Source organism: Mya arenaria, chromosome 17, assembly GCF_026914265.1.
Source record: "Mya arenaria isolate MELC-2E11 chromosome 17, ASM2691426v1".
Lineage (NCBI taxonomy): Eukaryota > Metazoa > Mollusca > Bivalvia > Myida > Myidae > Mya > Mya arenaria.
In genome coordinates this window covers 33,095,592-33,117,283 of record NC_069138.1, presented here as the reverse complement: position 1 = coordinate 33,117,283, position 21,692 = coordinate 33,095,592, and the positions used below count along the sequence as shown (strand labels likewise).

The 21,692-nt window shown below is 33.3% G+C and overlaps 1 protein-coding gene across 1 annotated transcript in view; it reads right to left on the bottom strand.

Annotated features, from left to right (window-relative positions):
* Nucleotides 1-279: 279 nt before the first annotated feature.
* Nucleotides 280-21,692, bottom strand: part of LOC128223398 (tyrosine-protein phosphatase 10D-like) — a 43,332-nt gene continuing 21,919 nt past the window's right edge. Inside the window, exons 18-27 of the mRNA XM_052932678.1 lie at nucleotides 14,565-14,627; nucleotides 12,583-12,664; nucleotides 11,532-11,622; nucleotides 9,956-10,032; nucleotides 9,276-9,410; nucleotides 7,947-8,072; nucleotides 7,041-7,195; nucleotides 5,931-6,075; nucleotides 4,195-4,291; nucleotides 280-3,364 (exon numbers count right to left, since the gene is read on the bottom strand). Coding sequence (XP_052788638.1) covers nucleotides 3,282-3,364; nucleotides 4,195-4,291; nucleotides 5,931-6,075; nucleotides 7,041-7,195; nucleotides 7,947-8,072; nucleotides 9,276-9,410; nucleotides 9,956-10,032; nucleotides 11,532-11,622; nucleotides 12,583-12,664; nucleotides 14,565-14,627 — 1,054 coding nt within the window. The 3' untranslated portion in view covers nucleotides 280-3,281. The remainder of the gene's footprint in view (nucleotides 3,365-4,194; nucleotides 4,292-5,930; nucleotides 6,076-7,040; nucleotides 7,196-7,946; nucleotides 8,073-9,275; nucleotides 9,411-9,955; nucleotides 10,033-11,531; nucleotides 11,623-12,582; nucleotides 12,665-14,564; nucleotides 14,628-21,692) is intronic.

The following is a 21,692-nucleotide window of genomic DNA, read 5'->3' as shown; positions in this document are numbered from 1 at the left end:
CTTTGCTCAAGTGTAGGGGTGTACAGTTTAAAATGGTTAAGGTAGGCCACTGACAGTTCTATTGGTATACCTTCAAAAACACTACCAAATGTTATGATAAAAAATTAGGCAGTGCAATATTCTCCCAAGAATGTGACTTAATTATTCCCTGCATACTATTGATAGTATTCATAGACTTGGAATAATTTGTTTCAGCCCCCCCTCCCCCATGTTCTTAATATATATAAAGTATTGAGAGATTTCACCCGATGTATCCCCCCATCCCCCACCCCTCCGGCCTATAATCTATCCTAGCTTATTATCAACAGAAACATTTAGTACATAAAAAGTATTAATAAAGTACTGGTAATGCAATATTTTTTGTACGCAGAATAAAATCAGATAATAGCTAGTATTACTATAAATAACCAACGAATATGGAATGAAAAAAATCTGGAATATATAACATCAGTTTAAATAAAAACAAAGATACTATTACGAATGTTTAACAGGAATGCACAAAAATGTTCAGCAGTTAGGAATGCACAAAAATGTCCAGCAGTAAGGAATACACAAAAAGGAACATTAATTCAGGAATGCATAAACAGTATAAGCAGTATTGAAGTCTTAAACAATGTCTAAAAACCTTGACAAAAAATCTTTATACCATCTGTCAAATACCTTAATTAATGAATTATCTAAGTAAAGCAATAACTATGATAAGCAAAAATAGACACATCATTGCCTATATGTAGACATATCCTATAAATGGCTTAAAAATAGACACTTTCAATAATTGTCTAAAAACAGACTCATCCCAGAATTGTCTACATATAGAAACTTCCCAGAATTTCCTAAAAAAAGACACTATTAGAAACATCTCAGAATTGTCTAAACATAGACATCTCACAGAATTGAAATAATTTACTGAAAACAAATCTACCTGTATGCCTTCTTTGCGTTAGCTATCATTGGTTTCTTCTTTTTGGGACGTTTTTGGAGTTATAATTTGAACAGCGTCAAAAAGAATTAGATCTTAATGAGCATTTGTGAGATTACAGTAAAACACAGAAACAAAAACTACCAATTGTCTAAAATACATATTACACCAAAGGCACAAGACACTCTGATTTCATATATATTACCAGCGTCATTTTTTATGATAATATCTATTTCTGCTTGTAGCTGTTTTGTAAACAATGGACCGATTGTTCAAAATCTTGTTAAAGTTATCAACCTTGTAAACATCATCGTTGTTAACTTTCAAATCGTTGCTAGTCTGAACTTTTATGGACACTTGTTTTTAGTTAACGCTTAAAAGCATACAACGATATCATTTATCACATTGTTTACTTTAACAAAGTCCCGAACAATCGACCCAATAAATACCGATTCTCATTTAATTATTCTTTGTAACACATGTAAATAACAAATCATATATTATAATTAAACTACTCAAGGATTATCAGCATCTATAAATTTCATACAAAACTAACAATCATAATATGGGACAAGATTAAGATATAACAATATGTCTACATCTATATTTATGATGTTATAGATATATCATGGAAGATAGAGAAAAATTTAAACCGGTTATCACAACTTAACATATACATATAGAAATATATATATATATATAATATTATATTCGTTGCCATTTAACGGCTTTGATACAAATATCACAGAAAAAATGATGTCTGTTTCCCAAATGAATGTTTTGAAAACTGTTACATTTAATTTGATTTATATAATTTTACTATTTTTTTTCCTGCATTGCACAGAAATACACATGTCAAATGTTTATGTTTTTATTCCCATTAGGGGATATTTGGCAAAACTGAATGAATAAAAGGAAAGAAAAGACTGATACCTTTATGATATTATGCATTCTAGCATTCTTTTATCTTCCATTTCCTGAAAGCAGGCATTACGGTTACATGAAATGCTACATGAAAAATGGAATTAAAAAAAAAACACATGTAGTAATACTTATATTTGTGATAGAAATAAATGAAATAAACCTCTAGAGCCATGATGCACAAACAGTCTCAAGTTTGAGTCTAGAATCAGACTTAGAAAAGCACTTTTACTACAGTATATTAAAAAAAGTCCTCTTTTTTCATTTCTTTTAAAAAAAATAAAAGGAAGTTATTGAGCAATTATAAAAAGAAATTATAAGTTTCATCAAATTTAATCATTTAAACTAAACTAGAAGGTAAGTCTCAATAAAATGAGGATTTGCAGTTTTGCCACTTGAGTCTGAACCCAGACTTCTAACTGTTCGTAATCATGGTCTCTTGTTTCTCAGTGAAAAACCTCATATGTACAGCCCGCCCAAGATTACCAGAGATGTGGGGAAAATTTGTATGCTCAGTAATAAGATGTCAAAATATAAGCCAGAAGTACAGTTGTTATTGTGTTATCTTTAGATTTCCTTACTTTTCTGCTCTAGATTAATCTGATTCAGTGTTTTGTTCCGGACCTATTTGGGGCCGAAATTCACTTCATTCCAGATCATAAAATCAACACTTTTCCCCCAAAAATAAAATAAATTGGCAATTTCATGTTTTAAAAATAATAAATAAAAACTAATAATATACTTTACCTGCAAAACAATTATGTATGTAAAAACTTGTGTATTCTTTAAGAAACAAACTTTATCATATTCTTTTATCTTTTTCTTCGTTATTTTTAAAATCATTCTTGTTTTTATAAGGCAAAATAGGAATGTTATAGTAAATAATTTTCCCAATCAAAATGACCCCGGCCCCGTTCCAAAAATGGTGAAACAAACTCAATTTGATAAAGATTTTTAGACGGGCTACAGACCTACTAATTTAGCTTAAAGAATCAAACCTTTGATTATAATCAAAATCAAGATTATAAAAAATCCCCCAAAATGAAGCCACACATTTTCTCCCCAAATCCTTGTATACATAACTATGTATTTACAAGCAAGTAAAATTGAACGTTGTCGGCAATTCAGAAACAAAAGTAATCCAAAAATAAAGCAAAATAAAGCTGTTATAATAATTCACCGTGGATATATAACACAAGTTTTCTAGAACAATGGACATGACGCTAAAATCGAGGTAATACTTCCGCCATAGCAAATAAAAGGAACGGAACAAAATAATCTATTGAATTCTTGTCCACATGTTATTTTGTTTGTCCAGGTAATTGTCACAATGTTTTCATTGGTTTAACTGTTATGAATATTAATCCTACAGCTCAGCGTCACATCAATTATATGAATTGTCATTGATCCCTTGGTTAACTCCGCCCCCTTTCTCTCGAGGCTAAATTTCTGTTCGCTGATTGGAGGAATTGTACTGCACATTTTCATAGAGATGTTGCGATGTGTTCTGGTACAAGTCTTCGTCTAAATAAAATTTAAATAATGGATAATAAAATACAATTACATCTTTATTATTATTTAACGGTGTGTTGTTCGAAACTGTCAAGTATGCAAAATAATAAATGAATAAACAAGGAAAAACCACTCAATATTAGTGTATGAAATGAATGCTTTAATAAAATATAAGCATTAAATAAATAACTAAATAACGATATTTCAATATCTTCTTTTAATCAAGATTTCATCGTGACAAGTACTCACGAATTTACAAATAAGTTATGAATAACCCCTTTAAATGTCGTGATTAAAATAATCAAGTATCTGCAGGCAACAGCAGTCAGTAATGGAAGATGCATGCAGGAATGGATATTTATCAAATTCCCAGAGCTCACTATCCTTCCAAGCACCATCACACATCACAGGATATGGAACCTGATTAAGTCTTACAATATCCCAGGTGTAACATCCTCAGGTGCAGTTTTAATCCCACCGGTTGTGATTCATCGGCTATCTAATGTCCCTTACATTGCCCCACCTCACCCAATTTTTGTGAAAATAAGAAAGTCCTAGAGTTTGATTTGGAGCAAGTGCCAATGTTTGTCAATAATTCAACTTAACAATTATTAAGGCCAGAGTAATGAGCCTTGCTTTTGATGTGTGTATTGTCTCTAGATACTTGTGTCCAATATGTTAATTGAATATTCTGAACAGTTTTTGGGTTATTGCCAAGGCTAAAAACAAAGCACAATGACGCCAATGACGACACAATGGCTGTCACAACACAACCAATTTTTGTTTTTGCGAAAAGGTCGAGCTTAGGATGTACAGTAGTATAAACTTAGAACCACCATTACCTTGATTACCACCGTTGTTCTCGTGCAGGTTATTCTCAGCCAGTCTCTTGTTGTCCAACATCTCCTTCACACAGTCATGGATAAACACATACTGTTGCTGTAAACATCAATCAGAACATATCTTCATATCACAGTAAAAACCCTGTATGCGACCATCCTGTTTTCACGACCAACCTGCTCATGAGTCAGGCACTACTTATTCTGTCGGCAAGAGTGTGGTATTGTGATGTGGGGAGGACATAGTATCCGGAGAAAACCCACATATCCGGCTTGTTGACCAAAAACCAAACGCCCAGGCCGGGAATGGAACCCGGGTTGCCTTGGTGAGAAACAACTGCTTAAACCACTGCGTTAACCACTGCGCTAACCTGACAAGTTATTGCTAAGGGGTAAGTTATTGTATGTAAATGCTGCTTACAACACTAAAGCTATCACAATAACATGACAATTCTTCTTCTTTTAAAACGAGCTAACAATGAGCTCTGGCAATTTCCAGGGGTCGTATTCATACATTATCTTCATGAGAAAATTCAACTTAGTGAAACAATGCTTCTTTTCTATAGTTATATTTGATGAAAACTAATAATGTTTAACCCCTGATATATCATAATAAGCAAAACAAGAGCTGTCACCGAGACAGCGCGCTCGACTATTCCGCCGCTTTTAAGATAAGAATTGAAGTTTTTGTGCATGGATCACTATAACATAGGATTAAATGCAAAACCTTATGCAGACTTTCTAACTGAAATAATAAAAGGGGCAAAATTTGTATAATATGCAAGAAAGAGACATCATACTTGATTGTTTAAAGTTTCAATACAATACATCAATCAGATGCTTAGTTATTGTCTTACATGTGCTTACATGCAAAACCATAACCATAATTGATAAGTCGAATAATAAAGGGGCAACATTTATATCATATGCAAGATAGAGTTATCTTACTTACTTAATTAAGAAGGTTTTATGATTGTGAGCACATGTATAAAGTTTCAATGCAATACATGATGTATTTGCTGATATATTGACTTAAGCCTGGTTACATGCAAAATTTACCAGAATTTCTAAGTCGAATAAATTTAGGACCATCATTTGCAAAACACAGTAATAGGGCCATCATTTGCAAAACACAGTAATCTAACTTGTTTTTTCAAGTAGGTTTGATGGTTGAATTAATTGAAGTCTCAATGCAATACATCAAGTAGTTGCTGAGATATTAACCTATGTGTGCTTACATGCAAAAGCTTAACCAGAATATCTATGTTGAACTTTGTATAAAGTATCAAAACAATACATCAAGTAGTTGCTGATATATTAACCAATGTGTGTCTACATGCAAAACCAAAACCAGATTATTTTAGTCAAATAATAAAGGCCAATAGTTTGCATTATATTCAAAAAAGTGTTATCTAAATTGATTTATTAAGTAGGTTGATTAGTTTGGAATACATATCTTAAGTTTCATTGCAATACATAATGCATTTTCTGAGATAATGACCTAAAGGTGCCTACAGGCAAAACCCTAAATAAGGTGTGATGCCGACGCCGATCCCTGGGTGAGTTGTATAGCTCTCCCTTATTCGTCGAATAGTCGAGCTAAAAAGATCAAAATGATAAGGCATACAACTTAATTTGATAAAAAATGGATGGTATTTAAAATATTTGTTGTTTATTTTTTTGAGAAATTTCACTAAGTTGAAATTTCCTGAGAAGCTTTATGAACACCGCCCAAGTACCTCAGTCTGAACCATGTAGATCCTGTTCGCCCTCATCTTAAGGACAAAGTCAAAGATGTCTATCTCCACGTCAAAGTTGTGTTCGTCTATGAACTGCATGAAGTAGTCGATGGCCAGGTAAGTCCCTGTACGACCAACGCCCGCACTGGAAATCATACAAGAAAACCTTGTTACAATATTTCAATTGAATATTGAATTACTATGACCCCATGACCTCATTCTTGTTAAAGTAAATAAATTGAATAAACTGTCCGAATATCTCAAACAATTGTATGCCCTTTATTACAGGATCAAGCTCAGCACACTTGTTTTTTTTTTGTTATAATTGTGTTATAATTTCAAAGAAAATGTATTGAAGATTACTGTTGTTTTTATATTGAAAAACCAAGTTTAGGTTTTAAATTTTAGCAAAACAAAATAAGATACTGTAGCATGTTACACTTACTCATTTTTAAGGAATATGAACTGATAGTTACAATTAGCCGAGCTGATGGTTACAATGAGCAGAGCTGATGGTTAAAATGAGCTGATGTTTACAATGAGCAGAGCTTATTGTTACAATAAGCAGAGACGATGGTTACGATGAGCTGTCTTTTACAATTAGCTGAGTTGATGGTTACAATAATCTGATAGAAACATTGACCTGATGGTTTCAATGAACTGAGCTGATGGTTACAATGAGATGAGCGGATGGTTACCATAAGCTGTTTGTTACAATGAGATGAGCTGATGGGAACAATGAGCGGATGGTTAAAATGAGTATAGTTAATGGTTACAGCGAGCTAATGGTTACAGTGAGATGAGCTGATGGTTACGATTAGCAGTGCTGATGGTTACAATAAGCTGATAGTAACAATGAGTTGATGGTTACATTAGCCAAGTTGATGGTTACAATGAGCTGATCAGATAGTTACAATAAGCTGAGATGATGGTTACAAAGAGCTGATCATCAGCCAGATGTAATTTAATACTGTCAACAAAGCAAAACAAAACAGTGCGGTGCCAGTGACAAAACTTATCTCGTGCTGTTTTGTGTATAGTCTTACAAGGGGAATAACCCAACAATAATAAGATAACAATAGATAGAGTGCACACACTGAACACACTAACCTGCAGTGCACGATCATGGGCCCAACTTTGTCAGGTGGCTGTATCGGGTGGCGTACGTCCCGAATGAAGTTCAGGATGAGTTCGTGCTTAACGTTTGCCTGGAAGTCCTGCCACGTTAGGAAGTGGAAGTGCTTTATCGTACGGGTCTGGCTGCCCTGGGAACCAGTAAGTAAAGGATAATTTCATTTTCTTTCAAATTGTTCCTGAAGGTGTTAAACATACAATACATCCTAAAAATTGCTGAGCACTAAAAAATGGCTAAAATGTATACATTGATTAATAGAATTTGACAGTGCTGAAAAAGAACTGTTGTCTGCCACCTCGTGAAACGTTGGAATTAAAGATAGAATCAGCTTGTCTTCATTAAAAAGGAATCCTTCTTGATGTAAGTAGTCCTCATATATATTAGTGGGTATTACTGTATATTCTAATACTAAGAGGTATATATTATACATTTGAAGATCAATATGATTTATTTTCAATAATCATTGATATAATTATTCAATAGCAGGTCTGTTTTTTATTGTATCCTAAAGAGGACTGTCTTAGTTGAGTAATATTTCATCTCCATTCTGCATGTGATGACAAATGAACCAAGACAATCATCATCTCCATAACGATCTCTCAAAACCGCATGTTAAGACAACTGAGCCATGATAATTGTCATTTCCTGGACGATCTCTCCATACCGCATGTGATAGTACATGAACCATGACAATCATTATCTCCATGACAATTTCTTCATACTGTATGTGATGACAAGTGAAGCATGACTATCATCATCTCCATGGTAATCTCTCCATACTACATGTGATAACAAGTGAGCCATGGCAATCATCATCTCCATGACGATTTTTACATACTACTTGTGATTTATTAAGTTTCAATCAATAACAAATCTCTTACGTTGCGTATCTTGAAGACTCTGACGTCGTAAATCTTGATATTGGAGTATGAGGTCATCTCCACGACAACCTCTCCGTATTGTTTCGGGTCCCCAACCTCATCGGGCCAGTACTGCTCACACTTGATCTGAAAATTCATATATACATGTGGATATCAATGACAATTGATTATAATTATTTCTTCTATGATTACTATGTCAGATTACACGGTCATCTCACATGGTTGTCTTTCTAATTATTTTGATGGTAAGTTGAAAGCTTTTTCTCCTATCTCAGATAAGATGTTTCAAAAAAAAGCGATGCTGAAAATTCTTATCTTGCCCACAGGCAAGATAAAACAAGAACTGGTATTGAACTCCTTCTGTAGCATCATGGACATCTTGTCTTGTGGCAATATTTAAAATCCAAATCAAGTATTTCTCGCTCTAAATGACACCATATTTTTCACCCGGCATTCAAGAAATAATGCTTCACTCTTCTCAAAACTAATTAAAGAAGGATTTGACTATTTACATAATCTGAATCACTGCGCGCATATCCATGACAACCATGAATTATCACATATCTACCGGTATACGCGAACTTTTGTCACTACGCACTAAATAGTTCCAGCGAAAAAAACTCAGTTAACTTCATTTTGATTAAATGAGGATGGAGATAAAGCATCTACCATAGCCGCTCGTGTGAGATAGGTTCATCCCAACCCTCGCACAGGTTGTTTTGCGGAAACTCGGTAAACTTTAGTTCCACAAACACCAACGCTCGAGTTGGGATGAACCTATCTGACACTCTCAGTCATGGAAGATAAATATAATCTGGCGCATCTGTTTTCATTTCGATTAAAACTAAACTGCATATTATGTCTTAAAAGGTTTAATTTGCTTATATATTTTCATTTGGGTCCAAATATCTAGTGCATACATTGTTTTGACAGGTGAAATTTGCTTATATATTTTCATTTGGGTCCAAATGCATAATTCTATATTGTTTTGACAGGTTAATTTTGCAAATATTTTCATTTGTAGAACTATCTACCGTATTCATTAGTTAATTGTAATCACAACTGAAAGGATCACAACTTAAAGGAATAAGGCAGATTATTACGGCAAAGGGCAGTATAACACAGTTGAACCCCGTTGGCTCGAACTCGCTTGGCTAGAATTCCGCGTTGGCTCAACCTGGGTGCAAAGGACCAATTTCTTTATATTGAAGGAAGGCATTCCCACTTGGTTCAAATTTTCCGAGGCTCGAGGTATTTTCGCCGGTCCCTGGGAGTTCGAGCCAAAGGGGTTCGACTGTATTGCCATGAAAATGATACAACAGCCACCACCTTCTGTCCCTCCTTGCAGAGTGTAAGCATGACAATGATAGTGACATTCTGTTCCCAGATCATTCTCCAGTGATCGTCGATTGTGGCGGGTAGTGGACCTTGACAGCCGATGTACTCACGGGGGGAGTGGTAACCCTGAAATAGTGGAAAGTACTGTCAAAATACATTTTGGTCCCACATACTCTGCCTGTGGCGGGTAGTGAACCTTGAACACTTACGTATTCATAAAGGGAATGACTCAAATAAAGCTTAATTATGCAAAATAACAAACAGAAATCTTGAATTCCAAATAATAATAATTATTTTTGTTAGGTTTGAAATATATGGCTTGGATTATAAATAAAGTTCCTTCAAAACGATGATTTGATAAACCAAATACAGCAAAATAATTAAGTCAGGGCAGGGTTTTGCATCATTGACTGATTGAAAATGTAAAATAAAAGGTTTTTCTATGTCTTTTTAGTTAATTAATTATTCATGAATCAGGGAATTTCCTATCACTCCCCAAGCGCAACTACGCAGGTCATTGACGTATAGCATACAAGCCCCTTCAAGATCACCCCCTAACCCCTTTAAGTTTTGTTTTTTCATGACAAAAACTTCGACCTGTCAAAATTTCATTACGCAACTGCGTATTTGCGTACATTCAGCTACGCACCTGCCCCGGTTATGTCACATACCGGTAGATAGTTTCCGTTGATGAAGTCATTTTTGTCATCCTCTCCGTTAGTGGTCAACTTCACACGGCTATGGTCATCTGCGGAATAGAACTTTCAATTTGTATTCCTGTAATCACAATCCAATATCTTGAGGGTGTTTCTGAACAAGAATTATACGAACAGTTTTATACCTAGGAGATATTTCTAACAGTGCCAGGCCGTTGTTTATAAAACATTGTAGGAAATATCCTAATTTGATTTCTGAAAAAAATCAAGATCATATTTAAAGATGCACTCTATCTCCCAAATAAGATTTACCACAGTGAATACAATTGTTTTAATATATCCAAAAGAATGAATGCATGTCGAAAACAATGGTTCTAATGAAGGATACCGAAAGAAATTTGAAAGAACAGTGCAGAAAACATGGTAGTCCTACCTTATGGTACTAAAGTAGATCATCGGAAATATTTTAGCACTCACCAATCATTTAATAATTGTGCATATCAGCTATCAAATACACGGTTACCATCTTGTTATCAGTAGTAATTTCCATAAATGCATTATTTAGTAAATAGTTTAAGGTTTATAACTGATATTCATGCTTGTTATTCATGTGTATGTATTGATCATTTTCAGTAAGAGTGTCACTTTAAAGAAAAATATGAGTGTTTATAACATGAAAGTATGTATATTACAGGTATTATCAAGTTATTATTTCATATTTCGATTGAGATACTGAACTTAGTAATTTGTCTTAAGTTTGGAAAAAACTTAAGATGTTTTATGAATACTGGACTAGTAATACAATAAGAAACACTCTGCTAGAGACAAAGTTTTGATGAAACATGGATTATTAAAAATACAATATCTTTGATATATAAGGTTGAACTAAACGGTTTAAGAAAATTTTATAACCTCAAATCTTAGCGCATAAAACTTCCAAACGAAACTATTACTGTACCGTTTGTGCTTAAACCCTATAAAGTTTATATAGTTTATATAGCTCCTATTAGACTCGTGTTCCAGTGAGCACATGTAATACTGACTGTTCCAAGGAGGTAATCCCATCATTTATCAGTGAAAGGATTTGGATACATGTGTAGTCTGTCGGTGGTGTTTGTTTTTATGAATATGGTGTTTAAACGTTTGTATCGCTAGTTAATCTGGGCTCTGCCTTGTGCCTTCTTGACATGTTGTTTTAATTATTGACTAATGTAATTTTTTGTATTATTGGTAGAGATATTATCAATGGCCATCAATGCACCAGTCAATTGTAACCACGCCCCCAACCCCCTGGTCCAGGGTGGGGGGAGAAATGCGGGGACTTTGACTTTGGTGAGTCAATCCAAGGAAAAAAAAAACACCCTGCAGGAACAAACTGAAATCCCCGGCAAATGCCCGCGCACCCCTGGGACATTAGGTAAGTTGCATTCAATGCTGTTTTCTGTTCGAAAACAAAACCAACTCATTCATTTATCACTGCGGGGCCACCTGGAAGATAAAAACAAGGCCCATTTCCCCCGCTATCCCTGGTATACCACTGGATCTCGCGGGGCCATGGTTTCAATTGTCTGCTGCATAATCAATAACTTACAAGGAATAATGTTCATGTATCTGTTCTTGGCCCTGTTCTCCTCCAGGTCAGAGGCAACTGTCGAATGTTTCGGGCTCAGTGTCTTCAATTCCTGAATAACAGTAAAATGGTTTGTTAATACTGGCCCTGTAATGTTTCCAAGGCTTGTGCAATTTATTCAATAACAATTTAAAGCATTAAGATTCATTTTTGAACCAAAACAGGATGATGAAATTCTTTTGTTTTGGCAAAGATATGATACATAGGTATATAGTATAAAAAAGTAATTGGATTTATATTAGAAATAACTAGTTAAGTAATATACCGTCATGGTTATTAACAGTACCTCTAATCATGCCATTTTGTTTTAAAAGAAATCAAAATTTGAGAAAAAAGAGACAGGCAGCCAACTGTATAAAACTGGTTACAGTTATTCTTTAATTTGGTTCAAGTTAGCCAAATTATTTATTGACTTGTCAATACCTTAATTATTCTATAAGTCGCCTGGGCGTTTATTAGAATCGTACCCGAGTTCAAAGTAGGGGATGGGTGTTAATTAGAGACGATTGCTTGTATCCGAGATGAAAATCGGTCATCATTATCATTTTTGGACGGAAAGACAAAAATAAATGAAGTAAGATCGTATATAGAGCAGGAAATCAGGAGACTCGTTGTTTGAAAGGTATGCTTTTATTAAAAACAAGGGGGGGATGGGCGTTTAAAGGAGGCAAAGTTTTTGCACGTTTTTGCCAAAAAAAAGGTCATTTTCAAGCCGAAAACTGGGGGGTTGGGCGATCATAAGAGGATGGGCGATGAATAGAATAATTGTGGTATATCAAATTATTAATATTAAACAATCAAATAATTTAAGTTAGTAAACTAACCAAAATATAAGACATGGACTGTATTGCCTGCAGATCATTTAATTAGTAAGATAAAAAAGTACACATATGAACAACAAATAAATCCATTTAAGATTCTAAGCAGCAAAATTAACAACAACCTATTCATTCATTCATTTATATCATACTAATGGTTAGAAAATTAACAGCACATCAAAACTGGCACAAACTTCATATTCTTCGGAGAACTTCAGGTTGGAATCTTTGTGCATCATAGTTAGGTACGCGTCAAACTCTCTCAGTAGAATTGGCCTGTAATCACGGAGGTGAACATTTAATTTTGAATTGTAAATATATTGTAATTTGGTGTTGCTGTGGTAATATACACTAAAATGAATACTGCATCAATAAATTGTAATAAAAGAAATCATTTTAGGAACAAATCATTTACAGTCATTTGTTATTTTTTAATTACAAAGAGTAACAAAATCATTATTCAATACACTTGAATTAAGATAATATACTGATTTATAACAAAATAATAAATTCTCATCATGATTTTGAGCAAACGAATAGTCTTCGAAGCTAATTATTTAATGGCAAATTAATATATCTTTAGTATTAGATCAAGAAAAAACAATTAAACCATCGTAAAAAACTTTAAAAAAATAAAGAAACCTCAACCTTCAAAAACTGAGTTTCCACCAAGTAACAAAGTCAAAATACGAACAACTTCAAATTAGAACAATCCTTGCACAAAAGTGTAATAAGAAATACATTGTTTTTGTAATATTAATGGGCAAGAGATGTTAACAGCATTAAAAATGGCCAAGTAAGAAATAAGAAAAAACATATACCAATTATGTCGACAAGAGATACAGGGAACCAGAATGAACTTTATCCAAAAAACTATTGACAAGAAAAACAGGAAACAAGAAAAATAACATGTACGGGGCAATACATTTCAATAATGCAATTAAGTTCACAAAACTACATTTTGTTGTTTTCGAGTGTGCTACAACTGTGAATAAACATGAATGCAATATCTTAATACACTGCGTTAAGAAGTATTTGTTAAATGATAAATTTAATATTTAGCTGAATTCCAGAGTAAGTTATACTATTGTTCTTCACTATTTATCTAATTTTAGAGAACACCATAACAGTGATAATTAATCTGAGATGATTTTCCCTTTAATTTTTACAAAGTGACCTAAGAAACTATTGATTTTTTGACAATAATTGATTATCATTATATCCCTACTTAAGGCCAAACAAGACAGCAATAGGGTAATCTTATATAAAATACTCTTGGAAAATGGTTTACTTAGAAAGAATTTAAGTATGAAAAACAGGTCACAGGCACTATCATACAGAAAGTATCAAGGAAAAGGCTTGATGACAAGATGACATTTTATTTGAAGAATTTCAAGAAAAACTATCTATGAAGCTGAGCAGTTTTAATATAACTACAATTATTCTGTCAAAGACACAACTACCACAATTAAAAGACTTGGTGAGACCATCCATTGAAATATTCCCAAATATGCCACCCAGAAACTCTGTCCTTACGACCGTCAAGGACTAGAAATACATTATATTCCTGTTCTATACCTAAACTGTCAACCAGATATTCTATCTAAACAACCGTAAAGGACTTAAAATACACAGAAAGTCTGTTATATGCCTAAAATGTCAACCAGAAACTCTGTCTAAACCACCTTCAATGACAAGAAACACAGACATTCCGGTTCTTTAACTTAAATGACAATTAGAAACTCTGTCTTAACCACTTGCAAGGACTAGAAACACAAATTTTCCTGTTATATTCCTAAAATGTCAACCAGAAATCTATCTTAACCACAATCAAGTACCAGAAACACAGACATTATTGTCCTATGACTAAAACGTCAACCAGAAAATCTGTCTAAACCACCTTCAAGGCCCAGAAACACAGAGAAATTACTGTTCTTTGCCTAAAATGTCAACCAGAAACTCTGTCTAAACCACCGTCAAGGCCCAGAAACACAGAGAAATTACTGTTCTTTGCCTAAAATGTCAACCAGAAACTCTGTCTAAACCACCATCAAGGACCAAAAAAACAGACATTCCTGTTCTTTGACTAAAATGTCAACCAACTCCAAGGACCAGAAGGATATTCATTTTCTATTTCTGAAAAATCAAACACCAGTTCTGTGATTTGATGCCCTACCTTTTCCTCTGAATATTTTCTTCAATCTCCACTTCAACGAGACTTCTATCAGGAATTGTTGACCTGGAATATACATAAGCAAAACATGTCAAATATATTTGGTTATGTCAAATCATTTTAAAGTCATGTGTATAACATGTACATACATACAGAAACATATTATATTGGCAAGTTTTTTTCATAGATTGGAATACAGATTCAACATCACACCCCTCTCTCAAATTGTTAGATGGGTGATGAATAAAATAAACACAGCACAAACTATATAAATGGGTGTGAAGGAAGTTTTGACAAGTACTTAAAACAAAATATACCGGATATAAAAATATAAATACACACATTTTATTTATTTTATGGAACTATAAATTCTCATTGATAACAATATAAAGAAGTCCAGTGATCAGTGATACTTTTTGTGAAGAAACTGCACAGTGGAAAATACACCTCATGCTGTAGCTGTATATTGTTTCTCATTGCATCAATACTTGTATGTTGGCATGTTTTATTTTAAGTAGTGCAAGTCTTGACTTAAATCTGTGTTCTTTTGGTGAGTCTTAGCCTAGATCGTGTACCATCTTCGTAAAACCAACTTTTAATCATCATATGCCCTCTGGACATATGTAGCAGTATCAGTTAGATATTTCTGGTCTTGTTAGTGTGTCTTGCTTCTGTTGTAAGTTCCAACAATTGATGTACCAATGCATGTTTAGCTGTATCCCACTGTGTCCCACTGATCGTGAATAAGGGACTTGACACTTGTCATCAAAATGTTTAACGGATTTAAATATTCTGCGTCACTGGCTTTGTGAAACAGTTGTGCATCAATGATCATTACTTCAGTCATTTTATCACCAAAAGCTGAAAACATAAATTTATCTAAGTACAAAATTTAGTTTGCAGAGCTATAAGAAGGCGTTTATAATTTGCGTAAATACGCGTTAAAATGCGCCAATTACAACATAAAATCAATTATGTGTTTGTTACAGTGCGAATACGGTAATACCGTGACTGCGATAAATCTAGGACCGTTTTGACCAAATGATGACCTCTTATCAGTGAGGAAGCCTTTTTACGCAGAACGAGTGTTATGTCTTATAATGCAAAAAGATAGAATTCGCTGTGCAGTGTTTTTAATTGATCTCAGCATTTAGGTTTATGTAAATTACATGTATGTTAGCACTTAAATGTCAAAATTTACTTCAAACAATCACCATTACACTTAAGTAAATGAAACCATGGTGTAATACTACACTTTACACTATAAAGCTGCAATGTGATAAGACCAAGTTTTTAATATGGGGAATCCATTTAATTTCTTGTATAAGAAAGGATAAAGAAGCAGCCTAAAGTAATTTTGCAGAAACCATAATTTTATTTAAAGTAACAGTGACCTTGACCTTGACCTTGACCCCAACCACCTCAAAAGCAAGTCCAAGCTAGCTCTTCACTTAAGCTACCTTCACAACGTTTTTCATATCAACCAAACAATTCTAACTTAAGTTATTGGGCAGAAACCAACTATTTATTTTAAACAACAGTAACCTTGACCTTGCATCAAACCTCCCCTCAAAAGCATCCCAAGCTAGCTCTTCACATAAGCTACCCCCACACCAACTTTCATCACTATCTATCAATTCTTACGTAAGTTATTGTAGAAACGTAGAATTTAGGAGTTTGAATAATACCACTGATTGGGTTCAATTTGTAGACTCAAATTATTTTTATTAAGCTAAATAAGTGTTGAATATCATTGTTAAGGTAACACTAACACATTGACTGAGCTAGTTGTTTAAGTTATTCAAGATCTTGTTCAGTTTCGAATCAAGGCCATTGAAAAATCAAATATAAAAATTGTGATAAAACAAACTGTTTTATATCCAAGACAATCAGACATACCTCTTGAAAAAGTATGGGAAAATTATGGCGTTTTTTGTAAACAATTAACAGCGAAGTTTTACCATTAAGTATTGTTTTAATAATCCATAACTATACATCAAAATTTTCATTTATACATGTATGTCCTCTATGACCAAAGGTAAGCCAAAATTGTATCAGTCTGATTGTTAATTGCCAAATGTTATGATATGAAACTGAAATGAAGAGCATGATTATAGCGATTGTTAAAAGCAAATAAATATTATATTTCATCACATGTCCATCATGTACGTTTGAATCGTCTGTCTCCCTGTTAAACTCCTCGTTGCAGGAAAGTTATGCTATAAAGGTGTCATTTGTTTAGTGAAAAGGTGGAATATCATGTTGTATGATGCTTAATGAAACAGTCAAAAATGGATACGTTTTATATAATATAAGTATGTAATGTTATAAATGTGATTTTTTGGTAATTCCAATCATCTATAATTGTGATCTCAATCGATGCATGTTTTCATGTAAACTTGACTACAATATGTGTTTGTTGTTTAAATTAATGCTAAAATGTTTGTTAAGAATAAAACCTAGTTCAAATTATAGTTCTATTAAATATGAATAGGGCATGTCCAAAATGGTTAGGATTATTGATTAACTGGAACAATGTGTGCCTCATCTGTGAAATATACTCATCATATACTTCAAATTAAAAGACTTGTTACCCTTTGAGAAAGTTTCCTTACTGCTCTGAGAACACCCCTTTTTATCCGAAGCTGCCATAGGTGATCAGGAAGTAAATTCATAAGGTAATTCAAGCGTGTAAATATCCATAACAGCCTCAGAATTTTGTTACTTAATAAACTAGTTAAAAAAAAAGTTCAACTTATGAATTTGTTTTTCATTTAAAATAAAAAAATATTATTGATGGCCATGGTTTTGAATTAATAATAGGACAATACAAAATAATCATTTTTCTTTTTTTTCTTATTTTGGAAAAATTGGAACCACATACAAATTATTTAATAAAATATCCTTAATTTGCAACAATTGACATGTGAAGTTAAAAGCAGAAAAACATTAAATTTACTTTAGACCTAACTTTAGGCCTAACTCCACGTTGATTTGATTGTGTTCAATGTGTTACTTATTTATATAATCACTTTGCTGTTTTAATGTCATATTAAGCTATTTATAAGCCTGAATCCATTTAACGAAAATAAGAAAGGACCGTCATATAGAATGGATAAATGCACAAATTAGGTTACATTGCTGACAAAATACAAGATAAAAAAGCTACAATTTATTTACATATTAACATGAGTTTAATTATTTAAAAATAATTAAACATGGACTTAATAGTCATCAATTTAAGCTATTCTCCAGGTTATTATTTTTTCATTAATTTTAAAGGACTGAATCACTTAGTATACCAGATATCGGACAAGCGCCCTGTATCACTGAGTATACCCGGTATCGGACAAGCATCCTGTATCACTGAGTAAACCCGATATCAGACATGCACCTTGTATCACTGAGTATACCCGATATCGGACATGCGCCCTGTATCACTGAGTATACACGATATCGGACATGCGCCCTGTATCACTGAGTATACCCGATATCAGACATGCACCTTGTATCACTGAGTATACACGATATCGGACATGCGCCCTGTATCACTGAGTATACCCGATATCGTACAAGCACCCTGTATCACTGAGTAAACCCGGTATCGGACAAGCATCCTGTATCACTGAGTAAACCCGATATCAGACATGCACCTTGTATCACTGGTACTTGTCATTCACAAAATCAGGTTAACCTCACTATTATCACGCTACATTTGAATGGACAAGTTAAAACTTTTAACGTTTTTGGTAGTCTTGCATGTAAACTACTTACTATATGGGTCAGCCAATGCTTATACTTATCGATTCACATGCTTTAAATCAAAACTGGCTGAATTATTGAAATAAATGTAATAGAAAACTAAAACAATACTGCCTTCTCATTGGTCAAAATAAAGTGTTGACCACTCAGTTGCATTATTTGACAAATAAACTTCATTGTGCATTAAGGTAATAGCTAAAAATGCACCAGTTTGGAAAATATGTCTTTTAACAGTTAATAGATAAGAGCAAATATTAAACCTTTGTCACGTAACAGAATAGAATGTGACGTAATACGTTATATTTAAGATATAATTAAGATTTAATTAAATGGATATGTGTCTACATACTGTATGTTTAGTAATGTAGGGCATATTTGATTGACATTTGAATATGAAAATGGTTGACAGCCGACCTGGTACAAATGTACAAAATGGTCATGTTAATTACAAAAACGTGTATTCCTTGGGTTGTAAAGCTGTCATATTCAGACCACAAATTAGTATAAGAGAAATGATTTTGGATGTAAAAGGAGAGTTACAGTTGGCTTAGGCCAGGCAAGCAACGCGGCCTTGGGTCCTTTAATGGACGGCAGTTAGGATGTGGGATTACCTTAAATGTCATGCTGTATTATATACTGATTATTATACTTAGAAAGAACGTTGAACAATAAAGACTTAGAACACTTGAACAGTTGTTGGTTGGTTACTGAACGAACTATCACGAAAGTTAAGTGAGCGTTGGCGTTACGTGACACGTAAAAGTTTGGTGCCGTGACCAGGATATTCAAGAACAGGGTTGACGTGGAACACAACGGGGGAGTACTTACAACTATTGGATCACATTTCAAATGAAGAAGAAAAAGGTACATGATGACAACTGCGGTTCGAGTGACTATGGACATTGCAGCGCGAACAGGCCACGGGACAAAAGTTAGTGACGTTTTATTACTTTGTATTTCTTGCCTAGATATGACATGTGTTGCTATAATTTTGGGATATTTAACAGGGCAAAATTTTAAAGTTTTGGATAATAAATGCAATCAGAGCAAAGCTGTTATTTTGAAAGAACCCCTAAGTAATCTAATTTCTGACTTAACAACGTTCCACATTATTAAGTACAATAAAACCATTTGATTTAAATAAGAATAAACTAAAGAATGAGTATTTAAGGTAACAAAGATAAAAATATTGAGAAATTCGATAAAAAAAGTAAAACAGGTGTGAAAAAAACGTTGTTAAATGCAAACGAAGAATCATTTAAGTACATTATTGAATAACTAGATGAAAAAGAAAACTAAGTCATTTAAGGACATTAATTGAATAATTAACATGGAAAGAAATGTAATTAAAAGAATTTGAGTAAACTTATTTAGCAGGTCTAACATTAATGAAAGTTGCATAAATACAAAAAAAAATAATGACTTATACTCAGGGTCTAGTGCAAACACTGAAGATAATACAAAATGAAATATTTTTTATGTCGAAGAAGGAGACAAATGGCAGGTTTCATTACTTCAGTTGTCATGTAACTGTAAATAATTGTCAAACACATCAGATAGGTAAATGAATGCAATGTTACCTGTAATTAACTTGACATTAATGATAAGAAATCATTAAAATTAAGTAAGTTTATAGTCTTGTAAATAATTGTAGTATTTTGTCAATATATCATTTTATATAATTTTGAGTAAATTGGTGATGGTTTTAAAGTTGTAAAAATCATATAAATAAATCATTGTTTGGATCATAGTAAGGTCTGAGAGAGAAAGCGTGCAAAACGAAAAGTAATTTCTTAGATGTCATTATATAAGTGTATCGCCTGAATACGGCAAGTAATTTTCAATTTCGAAATCACTAATTAAATTGTTTGTTAGGTAGTAAGTAATCTAATTAAATTATTTAAGTAACTCACAGATTAGTTTGGTAAAACTAATGAATCAATTATAAAGTTGTAAGTTATCAGATGATAAGCATGATGGTAACATGTTAAGCTAGAGTTTAGCTTTCTTATAACTGTGAAGATGTACAAAGTTGTACAAAGATAAACAAAGATAGTGGTCAAGAAAGACCAGGTTTCTTAAAAGTGATTGGAGATGATACGTTCAAGATATTGAATTTCAACAAAATTGTTGGACTCCTGTGAAGTCACATTAGGATGTGAGTTATTTAATAAATTAATTGAATCACTTATGTATTAGTTTTCTTAAAATAATGGACTACTTATGAGCTAACATATAAGCTTCGTAAAATATTGCATAAAAAGGTTCTTAATAAAATAAAATGCTGTTCATAAAAACAAAACGTTTTACAAAAAAAAAAAAAATTAGGTCAAACATTCATTAAATCAAACATACGAATACTTACGCACAGATACAGTAATTAATTATAAATGGGGCCACTTTCAAAATATAAGCCTGCTTGAAAATATCAACACAAATTTCATGGTAATAGCAACACCTATGTCAATGAAAGGTAAAAGTACAGGTAATATGTCACGTGATACGAACAGTCAATGTCAACATACTTCTTCAGCGGATATCGAGATAATATACCTAGTGGCGATATCGTGTTAAGTGGTCATCGGTGTTTCATAAAGGATCGAACTATATTCTGGTATTGCGTATGTGATGTGCTAACCAATTGGTTACACTTCGGAATATCCAGAGGAGCTAAGCACACATTCTCGTATGACCTGTGCTCGGCTTGACGTCACATGATCAAGTCTTTAGGACCGTGATGATTCCTGTGTGATGGACAACACCAACTTGAGATCGTTAGCATCTTCAATAACATGGACACTTGCACACATATATCTAAGTACACTTCAAGAATTAGCAGTCGTATAATGGCAGAACATTTCGAGTCGGTGGGGACATTCTACAATCAAACAACCCCTTGGCTATAAACTCTACATCTACAACAACAAGGCAGCAGTAACAACAACAACGATGATTCCCTGTCTTCAGAATGATAACATGAAAAGCAGTGCTACATAAAACATTGACTAAATACCAAATTTGACAACAGTTCTGTCAGTGTTAATTACTTGTACTCAATCTGCAGTGTTATTTTCTAATTGTTAACTATGTTTATTAATTACCTGAGGGCTAATTACCAATTAGTCTATATTATGTCAGACATTTTGACAAATAACGTGTCAGTTTACTTTCTATTGCTTACGAAAAGAAAATCTTGCATTAAAAAGGGACGGTATCTATACGTATCTATACAATTTGATAGCATTGTTTGGGATTTAGGCACAGATTTTCTTTTGCGTATTTTTCGTCGAAAATACAACTTGATCATCATTGTTTGGGATTTAGGCACAGATTTTCTTTTGCGTATCTTTTTTTTGTCGGAATTACTTT